The 17,522-nt window shown below is 43.4% G+C and overlaps 1 protein-coding gene across 2 annotated transcripts; it reads right to left on the bottom strand.

Annotated features, from left to right (window-relative positions):
• Window positions 1-31: 31 nt before the first annotated feature.
• mmp28 (matrix metallopeptidase 28) lies at window positions 32-17,374 on the bottom strand. 2 transcript variants are annotated; one of them, XM_080288671.1, is made up of 8 exons: window positions 17,107-17,374; window positions 13,298-13,374; window positions 12,444-12,634; window positions 6,190-6,411; window positions 5,500-5,745; window positions 2,332-2,481; window positions 1,788-1,955; window positions 32-1,185 (listed from the first exon to the last, which is right to left on the bottom strand). In XM_080288671.1, exons 1-8 carry the CDS (start codon window positions 17,224-17,226, stop codon window positions 767-769), a joined length of 1,593 nt encoding a protein of 530 aa, XP_080144797.1. In that variant the 5' UTR covers window positions 17,227-17,374; the 3' UTR covers window positions 32-766. The 2 variants fall into 2 exon arrangements, with proteins under 2 accessions (XP_080144797.1, XP_026047658.1); XM_026191873.2 differs by having other exon boundaries at window positions 32-1,161; window positions 17,107-17,373.
• Window positions 17,375-17,522: the final 148 nt, after the last annotated feature.

Raw genomic sequence — 17,522 nt, 5'->3', positions numbered from 1 at the left:
GCTGATAACACTGCTACGCTGAATTCTTAAATCCAGATCAGACATAATTTCATCTTTCATTGAATGTTGAAACACAGATAGTTACAGCTGCTTTACACACCGGCCTTTAGACACAGAACACACAAAATCTGTATGCAGATTGTGTGCGTTAAAAACATTCTTGATGCAGCCGGTCACACCGGCCGTGTAATTTAGCAGGAAAAATTTGCAGCATTTATTTTTTTAGGCTCAAGCTCGATTTATCTGATTCAAATACAGAAAGCTGACCAATCAGACCGCTGCATTTGGAAACAAGTGCACTCACTCAAAACACCAGCCGATACTAAAAATGCAATGATATGGAAATAGTCAAATGTTACTATTTTACCTCTGACACGCAGCTAGACGCTGCTCCGAATCAATCGGGTCTCTGAAATGATTTTCTGGCTCTTCAGATGTGGTCAAGAGTTCAAACTGGCCCACTGACATCCTGAAACTTCATCGCCATTGATGACTCACCTGCACTGCTCTCACACTCTGTCATGATTGATTTGGGGCCCCTAGCAATCAGGAGGGATTGAACATCACATTCCAGAGTAAGCATTATAATTTAAACACTGCTGCTGCTGCTGATGTGCAGTCCTGTTGAGGCTGTAATTACACTTCCATACACAATAATGCTAATCGCTCTGCAGTGTAAATACTGTACGTGCTGGGAAGCTGTAGCTCCTCTGTATTACGATACATCAACAAATTGCACTTTAAATCCTGCGGCGCCATCTGCTGGTCAAAGGATGTTGTTGCTCTGAGGAGAACTCCTGCAGCCGGTCCAGCTCAGGTCCTTGGCCCAGTGGCCCTCTTTGGTGACTCGCACCTTCACTGGGTCAAACCTCCAGAACCGCTTTTCTTTGAAGAAGTAAAGGCGGCCATCTGGACGGGTCAGCACCCCGTTGGTCCCCTGCGGCACGCCAGTCCAGTCAGCCAGCTTGCGTGGGTAGTAGGGCTCTTGACGCAAGGTTTTAAGGTTGAGTACGGAGTAACGGGAGCCCTTGAAGAGGACCATGTGACCCAGAGGAGCATAGTAGAAGGCACTGTCAGGGTGACGAGGCAGTCCTAGCTCGCTGCTCTTCCTGGGGAAGCCGGGGTCAAGCGTGCTGCCCGTGTAGCGCCAGATCCGCTTCCCTGCACAGCAGGAGGCAAGAGACACTGAAATGACACCAAACCTTATGCTCACGAAGAGTAGAATAAAATAAAACCTCTATTTCACCAGTGCTGCACAAACAATACAGCATCTGATGACATTTAGCAAAAAACTCAGGACACCGGGCCTTTTAAGAGATGAAATAACTTTACCGAAACGCAATATGTTCTTTAAAACTAAGCATAACTTTGACTAAATACAGAAAGTACACACAGTATGTACAAGTGTTTTGGGCGGTTTTCTTAATTTAAAAAATTTGTGATTATGATTTATGGAGATTAATAATGCAGCAGAGCATCTGAGCTTTGCATAAAACTGTTTGCATTCGGCAGATAAGACAGTCTTGTCAGGTATTTGGCATTTAGTGGAACATTTTGGCACTATCTTCAGACAAATTTTTGTAGCCTTTAGCACAAAGAGAAGACTATTAAAACCGCAGCTGGAGCCTCACTGCTGTATTCAGCCTTTAAGCAGCACTTTGCTATTTTAAAAGGCACGAGAGGATCTATTTTGGGAGTTTTAACAGATATGTGAAGTTGGCTAGCAGTTTAGGAAATGCCTTAAAAAGGAGGTGTGAGTCCCATTAATGTGCTCAATGAGGCAGTACCTTTGAAAAAATACCACTTCGAGTCCAGCGGAGAGAAGGCAGTGGCCTCGATAGCCGGAGGGAGGTCGGGCCAGCGCTGACGGAGAGGCAGCGGGCCACTTACGCGCCCTTCAGCCGGTACAGTCCAGTATACGCTGCCACGAATCACCAGCACTGTCTTATTTTGGTCTGGAAAAGAGATGAATATACGTGTATATGTCTCTCATTCTTGCACAGAGCATGCTGGGAACAGTTTCTGAGCCCTGAACAAAGCTAAAAGTCTGGAAATTACAGCATCTCACTGTTCTCGCTCTTTTCTCAGGTATCATGAGAACACATGGGTGGCTTAAACTTTCTTTCCTGTTTTGCTTAACTATAAAAGGATTTTGAAATACAGGAAAGCGAGTATTTATCAGCAGCTTTGTCCTTTTGTTATAGAAATAAATATGAAAACAGGAATATCCACTGTTCCTGCTACAGGGTTTATTATTGTTCTTCAGCTTCTTCTACAAGAGTTGTGGCTGAATGTTGTTTTCTGATAAGATTTCATTTATTCGGACCTCACCCATAGTGATGGCATCAAAGACGCCCTGGCAGTAGAGAGGCTGTCCCGGGGTGTCGTGTCTGCTTTGAAGCTCTGAGAACTCCCACTCCTGCAGCGCAGCGTGCAAAACCTGACCCGGCAACCTCACCGGGCGATCGCCTAATGGTTTACCTAAAGGCACAAAAAATAAAGGAAGCAAAGCCATAAAACAATGAAGAGGAAGAGCTGGAGTTTATTGTTAACTGTTCTCGTTGGCTGACCGGACAAACTTTACATTACAGATCGGTCCGATTTCTCATGCATCCCAAACAGCAATTTAACTGTTTACTAAATTAGATCAGGAACGAATGGGAACACAAACTGTGGAGATTTCTTCTTAAACAGGACTTGGAGAATGTTAACATTTAAATTGTCCTTTACAGGATGTGGCTGGGTTGATGTATACTGATGGATGACATTCCAGTGCACAGGAAATAAACAACAGACTGTAGATAGAGCACGGGCTGGAACCTTTAACATTTTTTAACTACCAAAATCAGAGCCGTCCTATTGTTATTGGCCCGGGTACCCTCGCAGTGCGCACATGAAAAGAATAAAGGAGAAAAAAAGGGGAGGAGGGGGGCACAACACATTGAGCTCAACTGAAGAGTAAATGATAGCGCTTCAGATGTGATTACAGCCACTTTGTTTGCAAGGAGCTCAACAAACATTTTTGTAGGAAGATGGATAAAATCAGCACACCCAAGAACAGGAGGAAGAAGGCAGGAAAGATAGCTCTACTGTGCACACCGCAGTGGTATCCAAAAGCTCATTGTGAGCATGTAGGAGCAGAGATGACTTCATCCAAACACACAAACTCCCTCCTCGCACTCTGCCACATTCATCAGAAGTGGAAGAGATATTTAGATATGAAATGGCACCAAAGTGGCAACTAAACTGAAATATTAAAGCTATAAATCCTAAAATTAATGTCATATAGGCCTGGATGTGAATAATATTTAACTTTATACTGCTGAGCTTCATATTCGGGAGCATGTTTGAGGTTATTGCATTACATTCTGCACTAGTTACATATTTCTGTAACTGTTTTACAAGCTGCTGTCCCTTTAAGGCCACACGCCCTTTCCGCCACTGAGATGTTTGTGTTGTAAAGTGTCAGCAGCAGACCAGCTCAAAATAATCAGACCATTTAAGACACTTTCATGATCTTTCTTCCTCATTCTGATGCTCCCTTAGTTTACACATCTACATGTCTAAATGCACTGAGCCACTACCTTGTGGTTGGCTGATTAGATATTTACATTAACAAGCGGTTAAGCAGGTGCATCTTACAAAGTAGCCAGTAAGCTTGCGTTGACTTCATTATTTCAAACTGGCTATATTTAATATGAGCAACCAGCATTGTAACAGTATATATAACAAAGAAGGAAAAGCATAAAAAGTCCACTTCAAGTCAAAGTTGTTGTTTTTGATGTCTCCGTCACAGTGCACACGGCACCGTATTCAAAGGCAGAAACACCAAATCTATGTTCGCTCTCTGACATATCCAGTCTGCTCACATGTGCTCCTTATCAGATTGCAGTGCCAGGAATGATTCACACCCACACACACACACACACTCACATTCACATATTCTCCTTAAAGCTTATATGTTTAAGCAGATGTAACATTTTCCGAGCATCAGCAGTCTTGTCAGTTTTGAAGTCGCTTGACGTTTACGTGGGAGCAGCTGCAGTGTGCACATATTACTGCCACAGGTTGATAGGAATAAAGGAGAAAAAGCAGACCAAGCTTCAATTGAGTGCCCGTTAAGGAATCCTGGGTAATTTTCCCTGAAGCAAAAAAAAAAAAAGCTATTGGAGAGTTGTCTTGAGGTCTTTGTGTAAGGTCTGCTGATAAGTGGCCACCCAAAGTTCAAGTTTCCCTAAAAACAAAAGCACATACAGCTTAACGACCAACTAAAGGTAATTATCTGCTATAATTGCTGCCATTTAATTCAATCTATGGTCAAATTGCTTTAGGTCCTGAATGTAACTGAAATAAAGATGTGTGTCTCTCTGTTCGGCCGACACAGCGGGAGTGAAGGGCCACTTTAGGATGGTGAAGACAGAATATTTCAGAGGCAGAGCAGATGGAACTCCTCACTTATTAAATAAAAGGAGAGGCAGCTGGACGTGGTCTGCCTGCAAACTTCTGCTGATCTCAGGTTCAGAGCTGTGTGCTTGTCCTGCAGCCACGCAAGCATTCCTGCACAGTGTCTTGTTTTTCTCTGTGCAGCTGCCGTACACCTGAGAGGCCGGGCCAGAGCGCAGGAAGCTCCTCATGCATCTTCAAAACGTCACACAGTCACGGCTAAAGAGCTGCTGGCAATGCAAAAATGGTTTAAGACGTATTGTTGCGCAGCTGTTGTGGAGAAATCATTTTCCAAGCAGCAGCAGAAAACCCCCCAAAACAAGCAATAAAAGAAGTGTGCAGAGCGGCACATGTGGAAACCTGCCTCACACATGCCAGGAGGGACAACAAACTTGCAGTAAACAGAAACTCTTATAGCCGTCATTCAAGAAGTCCAGGGTGATGCTCCCACATTGCACAACCACAACAGTAATCTATCACAGCAGGTAAATACAGTGTGCATAACTGCAATGCTAATAATAATAATAATACACAAACAGGCTGCTGAGTGTGTTGTTTTGACACTCACACCACCTCCGCTGCCCTCCCTATAAACACTCCCACAGCAGCAGCTAAGAGGCTGTCAGGCTGAACAAACTCCTCCTGCTGCTAAAGATAAACTCAAGATTAGATTGTGATGTGTTGTGCATATTTCTTTTGCCAAGAACACGCAGAAACTTCGAGTGACTGCAAACAAGAAATGTAAGAAATTAAGTTTTGGCTTTGCTGCTCTACTCAGTCACCGTCAGTGTTTGGAGCTGTAGTGGCCTGCTGGCCTTTTTCACAGCTCGGTGCTACAGCTCCCAATTTGGAGGGCAATAGAACAGACAATCAGACTGTGCATGCACAGTTCATCAAAGCATCCCCAGATCATCACACTACCACCACCATGTCTGACTGTTGGTATGATTTTCTCTTTATGAAATGCTGTGTTAGTTTTATGTAAAGGGATGCAACTAAGTTTAAACTTATTTAACATTTTAAATTGTTACCATAAACCAAGCACCATGTTCTCACCGTACAGCTGCTGCACGGCAATAATGTCGTCCCAGCTCAGAACCAGCCCGCGGCCGAGCTTCCTGTAGTACGGCGACATCAGAGCGTGACGAACGGGGGAGTGCTCCAGGCCCAGAGTGTGTCCGATCTCGTGGGCGGTCACCATAAAAAGGTTGTGGCCCTTGTGCCCGTTTAGCGTCCACCTCTCCGCCATGTCGAAGTGGGCTTCGCCTCGGCGAGGCAGGAAGGCGTGAGCCAGAGTTCCCCCTGAATGAGAAAAAGGACTTGAGGACTTGCAGGATGGTGCTGCTTCATGTATTAAAGAGGTCGTTAAAGACTCTGAACAGCCGTTCTTTCCATTTTGAGACTGGGAGCTTTCAGGTTACAAATAACACACAGTGTAGAGAAAAAAGTTGCATTAAAGTGCTCTTTAAATTCAGAAATTCTAATATTTCTGAATTTTCTAATTTGCTGAGTCAGATCAAAGGATCTTAATGAGTTTACATGTTCTACTTAAATGTAAACTTGTGATTTTGTGGGACTTAAGCCCAAATATTCCCAGTAATCTCATTACTATTCACACCTAACTAATGAAATTAATCTGCCAGTACGTGTAAGGAGAATTTAAGGAAGTTAAATATCTTTTCTTCTTAAACAAGTCCTTGTAAATATAAATGAAGATGAAATAGATCGATGTGTTGTGACCCTGACCTGGTCCGTCAAAAGCGTTGCTGGCCCCGTCGTTGTGGTCTCCTTCATAAAAGGCCAGCCGGATGTCTGCAGGTCCACCAGGGACCTCCTGGAAGACCAGGCCCGACACGTTGCTCCACAGCTGGAAGGCAGCACGCACAGCCAGCCGGACAGAGCCCAGCGACAGGTGCTGAGGCCAATTCACGATCTGGTAGGTCAGGTGGCGCTTGTACCACTTGTCAACTGGAGAACGGCCAGACAGAGAGAAGCAGAAATGAGACACTATGAAACTCCCAGTCTGGTTCATATCAGCCGGTGCATCAGCAGATGAGCTCCAACCAAAAAACAGCCAGCAGTGTTATTCGGAGCAAGGCTTAGTTTAAAGCAATTATCAAAGAATATAAAAAGTAATACTGGCTAAAACTCAATAACACAGTTAGCCCTCAGACAGGTACATGGGTAAAGATGCTAACTAAACAAGAATAAGAGCATAAAAAGTGCTCAGTCATGCTGATTTTTTCATATATGTTAAACTAAATTATCTTTTCAAAGAGAATTGACCGTCTTTATAAGATGTCAAAACAATCCCTGATTTGTTTCATTCGACTAATGTGGCTGTTTTCTTTCTTTCCATATTTGCTGGATAGTCTGCTATTTTAAACTAGTTGAACTTTTAGAGAGCTAATCCCATTGGAAATTGTTAAATTATTACTATTGTGTCCTTATTATAAGCCATTGATGTAGCTGTGGATTTACACCTTAAATAACCAGCATAATTAAGGAAGGATTGAGGGTCACCTCAAGGAAAGTTTTAAGTCTAATATTGAAAGTAGAAAGGGTATGTGTCTCCTGAACCCAAACTGGGACTGAAAGAGGCCTGAAAGCTGAAGGCTCTGCCTCCCATTCTACTTTTAAATCCTCTAGCAACCACAAGTAAACCGGCAGTCTTAGAGGGATATGCTTTATTGGGGTGATTGAATTGAATTGAATTGTTTTATAGTTCTGAATGCCTGATATCCCATCCTCAACTGTGACAAATCCAGCCAACTGAGCCAGAATGATAGGATGTTAACCATGCAAGCTTCCAGCTGGGTAAACTAACACGCACTCTGACTGCATGCTTCACCAAACAGTTTACTTCACCATGTGTCTGTAGTTTCTTGGCTTAGTTATAATTACACGTGTCGCAAACTTCACAGTCACATCATTTGTTCGTGGATCGAAGGAATGGGGGATTCATGCTCAGCCTTTCATTAATTTACAAGACTCAAATTTGTTCGCACACATACACAGGATCACACAGTAAAAGAGTCTGGAGACAAAGCAGACACACACAAGCAGCTCAACAGCCCTAACAGACAAAAAGGGACTGCCTGCAGGAAACAATCAGCAGATAATATGAACCTTCAGAAAGAGGCAGCTGGAGAGGCTGTCGCTGACTTACAGAGCACTTTTAAATGAGAGCTTTATGAAACTGCACAGACTTTGCTCAAATGAGCCTCAACGCTGATTTTGTCAAAGGGGTTTTAGCCAAAACAAGAACACTGGACTGAAATAAACTTTGCACACCTGGGCGACGAATTGACACTTAAACCTTGCAAGAAGTGATTCTTCTCCATTCAGTCTTCACTTCGGGGCTCGGCTGATTTACACATACTTGGAGAGCTGACGCTTAAGCGTCCACATAAATCAAACTTATTTTCCAAAGTTGTCAAAATATTTTTTTAAAAGACGGCCAAATGTGAGCGGGAGGTTTGCTCACGTTACACACTACTGCTCCGTCTTAAAGCCTCACGCTGCCTGAGGCCGCTACAACGGAGGACAGACTCTGAGTGCTTTTGATGCCATTTGTGCTTGTTTAAATAACGCATTGCAAACAGAATATGGGAGAAATATACGAGAAGCATGTTCTGCATACTGTGAATGGCCGAGAGACCGCAACAGCACCCTGGAGACTGGAAAATATCTGGAAATCTGGAGCCATTAAGACATGGTTTTGGCAGTGACATCAGTGTGTAAGCTGTGTGAGTAAACACACAAACAGAAGTTGTGCTTCGGCAGCAGCTTGACTCTTATAAGAACTTCATGCTTGTCCTTTTTGTTGCAACAGTTTACACAGATATGACGCTGTAAGAGTGGAAGCACATGGAGGCTCAAACACCACAAAAAAAATCTGATTCAAAATAAAGTGATCATTTGCTGCAATCCTCTAGAAGTCTGATTAGTATGATTTGAGACTGTGAGATACTCAAACATGTTCCCATCCCTGCTCCACCTCTCATTCCAAGATGAACTGCACACATTAGGCCTGTTACCGCATCATGTGTGTAGATGTGTATTCTCAGCAGAGCTCAGGCGCCTACTCTCCATCTCAGACCGCCGCGGAGTAAGAGGTCCCAGAGGACGGCAGAGAAGCCAGGAAGTCCGATACACACAAGACATTCCAAGACTTCCCTTATGGAAGCAATTATGATGCCCTCTATAGCGGCAGTGTAGGGGAGGCCGTGCTATCACAGACATTAGGAAGTGACTTAGATCATCTGATAGCTAAAGTTATTGGTTGTGGAGGTTCGGGGAGATTCTGTTTGTTGCTGGTGTTAAGAAGGCTGTGCGACAAATGCAGGCAAGAGATGCCGCTGACAACAAAGCCAACGGGCGAGGACAAAAAAGACCCGACGCGATGTACAAGATTTCATTCACGTCTCATGGGTTATTTTGTCCAGGCCGTGGTCTAAAATCCAAAATTTGTTTCAATTCAGTTTTATTTACATCAAATAAGGACAATAGTTTCCTCAGTGTGCTTTAGGACTCTACAATGAAAGAGAGAAACCCCCAATACTCAGACTACACCTCCTATGAGCAAGCACTTGGCGACAGTGAGGAGGAAAAACTCCCTTTTAACAGGAGTCAGAGAGTGAAAGGAAGTGAGTGAAGAAGAAGCCCAGGCAGCATAATCAGGAGAGGATTCGGGGTCACTGGATCCAGGCCTAACTATAAATATTATCAAAAAGAAACTTTTAAGCTTAATCTTAAAAGTAGAGATAGTGTCTGTCTCCTGAATCCAAACTGGGAGCTGGCTCCACAGAAGAGGGGCCTGAAAGCTGAAGGCTTGTTTTAAATATCCTGGGAGCCACAGGTAAGCTAAAGTGCTCTAATTGGATGATACCGTACTCCCTCTCTTGAGATGCTCTGCCAGGCCTTATTGCAGACACCTTCACCTGCTGCTTGTTTGTGGGTCTCTCTCGGGCCTCAGATACCTATAAAGCCATTCATGCATATGAAAATACGGAACTTTGCAAAAGAAACCAACTGTTTGCTGGAATCAGTGAATCTTTGACTGAACTGAAAACTTCGATCTAATTATTTAAAAATGAAATTATTGAAATAGTTACCAAAAATGTGCAAAAATGCCCATTCATTGTTTAAGCGTCTACACTTCATGGCATGGATCCACGGAGGCACACCTCAGAAAAATACACACACACGTCCTGCACTTAAATAGCTTATCTTAGACAAGCTGGTGGAAAGTCAGTTCTGTAAATATCAGTGGGAACAACCACAAGTCAAGGTCTGTTTTCAGTTTCCAGGAAGCTCAGAAGCTGATAAACAAAAATCACATCACACCACAGGTGAGAGTGAACGAGCAGGCAGCTCGTCTGACTCACCCACGCTGCTGCAGTCGCACGGCTTCGTTTAGCAGCCACAGTCAGCTGTCAAGGTCAAACAGCTCAAACAGCATTAAGGGTTAGCTTTAAGTCATGGATCGCCTGCTTCGCAGAATGGTAAGCCTCAAGCCTGATATGAACTGGAAACTGCAGGAACACCGGCATCACTGTCCACAGAGAAGCGAGTTTTTCATCACCGTGGAGTGAGAGGGTGCCAATGAAGAAAGAAGCTCCTCCCTTCAAGCTATTTGGCCAGATTGACAAGATTTATGTTTGGAGGCTTTCAAACCTACAAAAACTATACGTGCTGTCAAGCATGGTGGTGGTAGCCCCGTGCTCGGGGGCTGTTTTGCTGCAAGTCGTGCTGGTACATTGCATAAAGTGAATGGAATAATGAAAGAGGAGGATTTCCTCCAAATTCTTCAACATCACCTCAAATCAGCTGGATGGTTGAAACATGGACACAAACATGAAAATGATCACAATTTTGTGTGGATCACTGAGCTAACACTGAGCTTTTGGAATGGCCTCCCCAAAGCTGGTATTTGAAAGTTTGTGGACTAAGTTTAAAAGCTGATTCTGTTAGAAGTTAAAACCTATGTAACTTATTAAAGATGTACAATCATTCAACAGTTCAGAGAAATCCTTAAAAGACCTCAGTTACCATGACATTCATGCTCATGATGAGCGCATGTAAACTTATGACCATAGCTGCAATCCATCCAACACACGTAACCAGAAGGAGGGAGGAAAAAACGGAGGATCAGCAAAGTTACACATAAATAAACAAGGATATAAAAAATGCCAGACTTGAACTATTAAACAGGGTAGGTAAAAACTTTAGGTCACATTATTGATCAAAAGAGATCACCAACATTTTTGGGCTTATCTGCAGCCACAGATGTCTCTGTACAGTATTTCCTGCCATGTGTTGAGTACATGTTGAGATATTACTCTCCGTGTTAAAGTGGAACAACTGCCAGCCAACACTGTACATACCTGAGGCCTCATTATTACTACACGCATGTTTTCACAGGACTCTGTTCAGACCAAGAGTCTGATCCAAACACAAACCTCCTTGAGCAAACACTCGTGAAGCTGCAAGCAGAAACATATCTGCCGTTCCTATCGCATAAAGCGGCATAATGTTTGAGTTAGAGGTGGTGGCACCGCACGAGCAGAACGCCGTTATTCACAATTAAGCTATTATTGCTACAATACATCAGTGGATGCATGAAGCCAGATCAGTAAGAGGTTTGACCCGAGGGTGTAAAAGTATCTGCCGCCTGTTTAATAACACTGCCGCCTGTCATATGAGACAAGTCTGGGTTCTTAAAGAGCAGGCTCAGATCCATACAAGCAGCTGGCCACTGAGATAGGTGGCAAACAACATGATCCAGTCAGTCAGTTATGGATGTGTGTACCAGAGGGAACGTGTCAGGTACTGACACGAAGAGGCAGCGGCAAACATCAGCCGCCGCTGCATTCCCCGAACATTAGCCAACCTCGTCAGTGACACTGAGGAATGCAGAGGCTTCACACATCATGAGGCTGGAGGCACAAGCACAGAGAGAGGGAGTGGGAAACATTGCTGGGGCTTCTGGTGCTGTCGTTGGCCTGCTGCTGCTGTTCATTCACAAAGGAGATGTGACGAACAGCAGCACTGAGGAGAGACAGCGAGAACGAAAAACACGAAGACGTACAAAAAAGGGCGTTTACAGGTCTCATCGAAATCTGTAGAGCGGCCCTGGATGGCAGCAACTTCAAGATTAGTGGGCGGATCAATTCAAATATTGATTTAAATATCGATAGTGTCAGTACCAATGCAATTATTAGTATCCGATCAATACTAGAGAAGGATCAATGCATTGTTTCTAGAATGTAAGTTCATAGTTTCAAATTCAGTATGTAGCCAATTAAATTGTGTTAAATCTTTTTTGGTAATGAAAGGGTACGCCTTGAATACAATTACATTAAAAGTATCGGTATCAGCAAAGTTGTGCTATGTTCAGTGTCTCCTTCTCTTGTTCCCATCAAGGATATTCTAACAACATAAAACACTGAAAGACTGGAAAGGCGAACCTCTTTTAATCCTCTGGTTTTTAGATTTTGGTATGTAGGTTTGGATGGAACAGATTTACCTCTAGGAGAAACTGGAAGTGAGGTTGCAGGGGTATATGTGTTTGGACGAGCCCATTCCCCCAAACCTTTATCTAAACTGAAGAACACATAGTGAGATGTGAAGGACTTTAGGAGATGAGAGAGAGAAGCATAATCCCAGTAACTAAAGACAAAGTGGAGACTAAAGTTGAAGTTTTTACCCAGCAAACATGACATGAAAGACACATGGGCTTGTGTAACTAAATAATAAGAATCACTCAGGGCTGACGTGTGCACCATCAGACACTCCACCAGCTTTAATTACAACGCTCAACTCTATTTAGTGCTTCAGTTTATGACGGCGGACCCTCCCAGTTAACTGTTGGTTCTTTCAGACCACAATGGGGCAAACAAAGGCGCTACATAAAAAGGCAGGGAATGAAACACCGGCTCTCATGTCAGTCAGGCTCACTTTGCACATGCACGCATATAAATTAAGTAAAACTATACCTTCTGCAGTGGAGCGTCTCCTGCGTAGCTGCTGCGGCGGTCTCTGTCCAGTAAAGATGAAGTTCACTCTCTGAGCCCAGATCTGCTGGCTGCCCTCGTCCGACACCCCACAGCGAGGCTCTGCCATCCGCAGCAGGGTGGCGCTGTCAAGTTTGCCTGTGATGGGCAGACGGGACAACCACTGGAATTCTCTGCGGAGAGACAGAGAGAGACAAAACACTTAGAGTCTCTCTAGTGTGTGAGCCAAAAGGGCTGCAAAAGGTGATAGATCTTTGCTGCATAGAGATTTAATGATCTGATGCACTTCTGTGTTTCTGAGAGGAGCTATTAAAGATTTGCACGAGAGCTTTCAGCCAGGCACTTGGACTGTTCCTGGATTCAGGCGAGTTACAGATACATATAACTCAAAAGTACATCAGCATCATGAAGCTAGGTTTCCCACATCAATGGATGGAAAGCAGAAGAGCTGTTAAGGCTGATAACATCAAAAATGTAGCCTTATCCCCAACCTTTATGTCCTTTATATACCAGAGCCTGCATATATTGAGTAGAGATGAGCATTTAGATACATAAAAACTGCACAGAGTTTACGAACACATCATTCAGTCCAAGATGAAGGAGTTTTAATCAGTTCCCATTATAGTACAGTGAGCAGACGGGCCAGAGGGCGAGGTTCCTGAAATTCCTGGATGGTTCAGGGAGGGTTCAGGAGAGGTTTCCCAATGCGGAGATGAGGGTGTGTTTTACTGCCCTGCACAGACGTTCAGCCCTGAGGCTTGTACCACACCGAGCTCACCCCTCCCTGTGATGAACACGCAATGCCTAGAGGTAGAAATGTGTGCAAATGGACCTACCGGACTGCAGACTGTACCTCAGCCGCATTGTGGATGTGGTAGTCATGATGGAGGTAGCCATACTTTTCCAGAAAGTCCTACAACGGAAGTCGTACCTGTTAATAATTAAACTCCAAGAGAAGCAGCAGAACAAAAATGGTGATGGTTATGACTATGATTTTTACTAGCAGTGATAGCTGTACAAGGTGTGACAGTGGACAGATGGATAACCATACGTGTTTTTAAAAACGACATACTAAAGAGGAGTAATGACATACAAATAATTAATTAAGCACTTACTAACCCATATGGAAAAGATATACAGTGGGGCAAAAATGTATTTAGTCAGCCACCGATTGTGCAAGTTCCCCCACTTAAAATGATGACAGAGGTCAGTAATTTGCACCAGAGGTACACTTCAACTGTGAGAGACAGAATGTGAAAAAAAAATCCATGAATTCACATGGTAGGATTTGTAAAGAATTTATTCGTAAATCAGGGTGGAAAATAAGTATTTGGTCAATAAGAAAAATACAACTCAATACTTTGTAACATAACCTTTGTTGGCAATAACAGAGGTCAAACGTTTACTATAGGTCTTTACCAGGTTTGCACACACAGTAGCTGGTATTTTGGCCCATTCCTCCATGCAGATCTTCTCGAGAGCAGTGATGTTTTGGGGCTGTCGCCGAGCAACACGGACTTTCAACTCCCGCCACAGATTTTCTATGGGGTTGAGGTCTGGAGACTGGCTAGGCCACTCCAGGACTTTCAAATGCTTCTTACGGAGCCACTCCTTTGTTGCCCGGGCGGTGTGTTTTGGATCATTGTCATGTTGGAAGACCCAGCCTCGTTTCATCTTCAAAGTTCTCACTGATGGAAGGAGGTTTTGGCTCAAAATCTCACGATACATGGCCCCATTCATTCTGTCCTTAACACGGATCAGTCGTCCTGTCCCCTTGGCAGAAAAACAGCCCCATAGCATGATGTTTCCACCCCCATGCTTCACAGTAGGTATGGTGTTCTTGGGATGCAACTCAGTATTCTTCTTCCTCCAAACACGACGAGTTGAGTTTATACCAAAAAGTTCTACTTTGGTTTCATCTGACCACATGACATTCTCCCAATCCTCTGCTGTATCATCCATGTGCTCTCTGGCAAACTTCAGACGGGCCTGGACATGCACTGGCTTCAGCAGCGGAACACGTCTGGCACTGCGGGATTTGATTCCCTGCCGTTGTAGTGTGTTACTGATGGTGACCTTTGTTACTTTGGTCCCAGCTCTCTGCAGGTCATTCACCAGGTCCCCCCGTGTGGTTCTGGGATCTTTGCTCACCGTTCTCATGATCATTTTGACCCCACGGGATGAGATCTTGCGTGGAGCCCCAGATCAAGGGAGATTATCAGTGGTCTTGTATGTCTTCCATTTTCTGATGATTGCTCCCACAGTTGATTTTTTCACACCAAGCTGCTTGCCTATTGTAGATTCACTCTTCCCAGTCTGGTGCAGGTCTACAATACTTTTCCTGGTGTCCTTCCAAAGCTCTTTGGTCTTGGCCATGGCGGAGTTTGGAGTCTGACTGTTTGAGGCTGTGGACAGGTGTCTTTTATACAGATGATGAGTTCAAACAGGTGCCATTCATACAGGTAACGAGTAGGGGACAGAAAAGCTTCTTACAGAAGACGTTACAGGTCTGTGAGAGCCAGAGATTTTCCTTGTTTGAGGTGACCAAATACTTATTTTCCACCCTAATTTACGAATAAATTCTTTACAAATCCTACCATGTGAATTCATGGATTTTTCTTTCACATTCTGTCTCTCACAGTTGAAGTGTACCTCTGGTGCAAATTACTGACCTCTGTCATCATTTTAGGTGGGGGAACTTGCACAATCGGTGGCTGACTAAATACTTTTTTGCCCCACTGTATATAAATCTTATAAAGTTTGAATCTGTCTTGTGTGAAACTCGTATGAAAAGCATATAAGAGTGAAAACGGATATAAGATCCCTTGAAAAATTATATAATGAAACTTGTATGTTTTGGATACTTACTAAAACAATGTATGAAAGTAATGAGAAAGTGGCCACTTTCATGAGTAAATCATGTAAGCCTTATATGATTTACTCATGAAAGTGGCCACTTTCATGAGTAATCACATATAAGTTTTTACTATTTCTTTTCCATATGGGAATACCTTACTAATGCTTAATGGTGTGACATTATTACAAAATGCTACTGTTTTCAAAAACCAGTGCTGTCACACGACATATTTCTAATAAGAACATAGCGTAGTAACCACACATCCCCATGAGTTTGCAAGACTTCTGCATTATTTTACCATGTACATGGTTATGAGTGCGCAGACCACCCATAAGACAAAGAAGCCCCCCGGGGGCCCCTGAAACTCCCAAGTTATAATTTTGCAAGAATTCCATGTAAACATGCAAGTCACGGAAAGCTCCGGTGTAATACCTATAAAGTGCTTTAACATGAACCCACAGGGTACACGCCAACAGGTGTTGCATTATTCTGTGAGGCTGGTTCATAGTTTAATATTACAGCCCCTTCATGTTCAGACAACAGCAGCAGGCACCGCTCAGAGTGCGATTACAGATGTGACGGGGCGGAAATTAAAACTGAGGAGATGACAGATGCGTTTCAGCAACAGGAATGTGCAACAACAAAATAATAATAATAATAATGTTTCTGAAAATGCCACAGGGCTTTGTTTAATGTAAGAATGAAAGCATAGCTGGTGAAACCAGATGAGGAAAGCGTGTAGTCTTTGGACAGCCAGCAAAGGGAGCTGTCAGATTAGAGCGGTGCAGTCTGAACCACAGAGAGGCGAAACTCGTTTATCTTTCTTTATGAATGGGTCCGATCTCCTTGTCTTTATGCAGCAGACTTTAACATTACATCACAGTACGTGTAACCTTTCCTGAATGAATATAGGATATATAAAGACTCTTTGTTTTTAAATCTGTTTTGAGTGGGGTTGCTCATTTCAGCTTAGTTTTTTTTTTAGTTTAATTGTTAGCTTTAGTCTTTTTAAACTATTGTTGTATGGAGGGCACATGCCAAGATGCAAGATTTGGGGGAAAATCAGTACAGCTATAAGAAAACCCCGCAACGACTCGAAATCTTTGTTCTCGGTTCATAATCTAGGTTAAATGTATGTTATCGGCAATACTGGGACTGTTTTACATGGTATTGGATCTATATCGGTATAGATCTTAAGTTGCAGTATGGTACAGCACTGTAGACATCAAAGCCTCATCAGGCATGTTAATACATTTCACCAAACTAAAATACTAAAGTTAAAATATAATTTTGACTTTGTTTTGACAGCTTTTTACGTCCATTTTTAGTTAACTATAACAACATTGTCCAGCTGTAATAATTCCCGTTATTAAAAAGTTTGCACATTTTATAATGGCGACAAAACAGGAAAGCGCTATTATAGAGACAGCAGGGAGTTGCGTTTTAAATTGTTGGTTGTAAATGAAAAACAAAACAGCCATTACGAATATTTAATGTTTTTACAGAAATACGTTTAGACAGACATGTACCTTTTCGTCTGAAACAACTGTAAAATCATCTTATTTGATTACTGCTGTGAGCTGTTAATGTTATTTTATTATAACCACCAAATAAATTCACTGTGTCAAAGTTTCGGTGTAAAGCCGATAAAACTATTTCCCCGGTAGGATAACTTCGCAGTGCCCACAGCGTAGTTTTAAATGTGGGTCACTTTAATTCGCCTGCTTACCAGAAATGTTTGTAACAGAGGTCTTTGAGTCTCTGTGAAATGAGTTTTGACAGCAGTACCTCCGGGTCCAGGAGCAGCGGTGATCCTGCGGTAGTCTGAGCGGTGATGAGCGCCGTTACAGCCAGGAACCAGAGTCTCCTAACGCCCCGCTCACACAGGCCCGGAGCTCGGCGGCTCATCGCGGGGAGAACCGCAGTCAGCGCCCTGCTCCCTTCACAACCTCCATGATTAAATTTACTATCCGAGGACACTCAAGTGATCCCAAGACTTCTCCATTACTGTGAGGACTGACGGAGGTTATTCACAGCTGGAGGATTACAGGGAGAGGAGGAGTGTCAGCACCGCCCCTCGTCTGCCCCTTTACTGCAGGGCAAAAAAAATCCAAATCAGCAGGGCAGCGTCTCCCCTGCTGCACACAACCAATTTTAAAGATATGAATCACATGCAGTTTGCTGTTTCTTTAGTGCTGAAGAGG

This window comes from Astatotilapia calliptera, chromosome 14 (assembly GCF_964374335.1).
Source record: "Astatotilapia calliptera chromosome 14, fAstCal68.1, whole genome shotgun sequence".
Classification (NCBI taxonomy): Eukaryota; Metazoa; Chordata; class Actinopteri; order Cichliformes; family Cichlidae; genus Astatotilapia; species Astatotilapia calliptera.
The sequence above is the reverse complement of the archived record's forward strand: the minus strand, read 5'-3'. Positions and strand labels throughout refer to the sequence as shown.

Bases quoted from the DNA above. Each gene is read 5' to 3' on its own strand.
- mmp28 (XM_080288671.1), bottom strand. From the start codon at position 17,226: ATGAGCCGCCGAGCTCCGGGCCTGTGTGAGCGGGGCGTTAGGAGACTC. The intron at 6,412-12,443 runs GTATAGTTTTAC...GCCGTTCTCCAG, and splicing joins GAGACGCTCCACTGCAGAAG to TTGACAAGTGGTACAAGCGC. The intron at 1,956-2,331 runs GTGAGGTCCGAA...TCTCTTTTCCAG, and splicing joins CTTTGATGCCATCACTATGG to ACCAAAATAAGACAGTGCTG.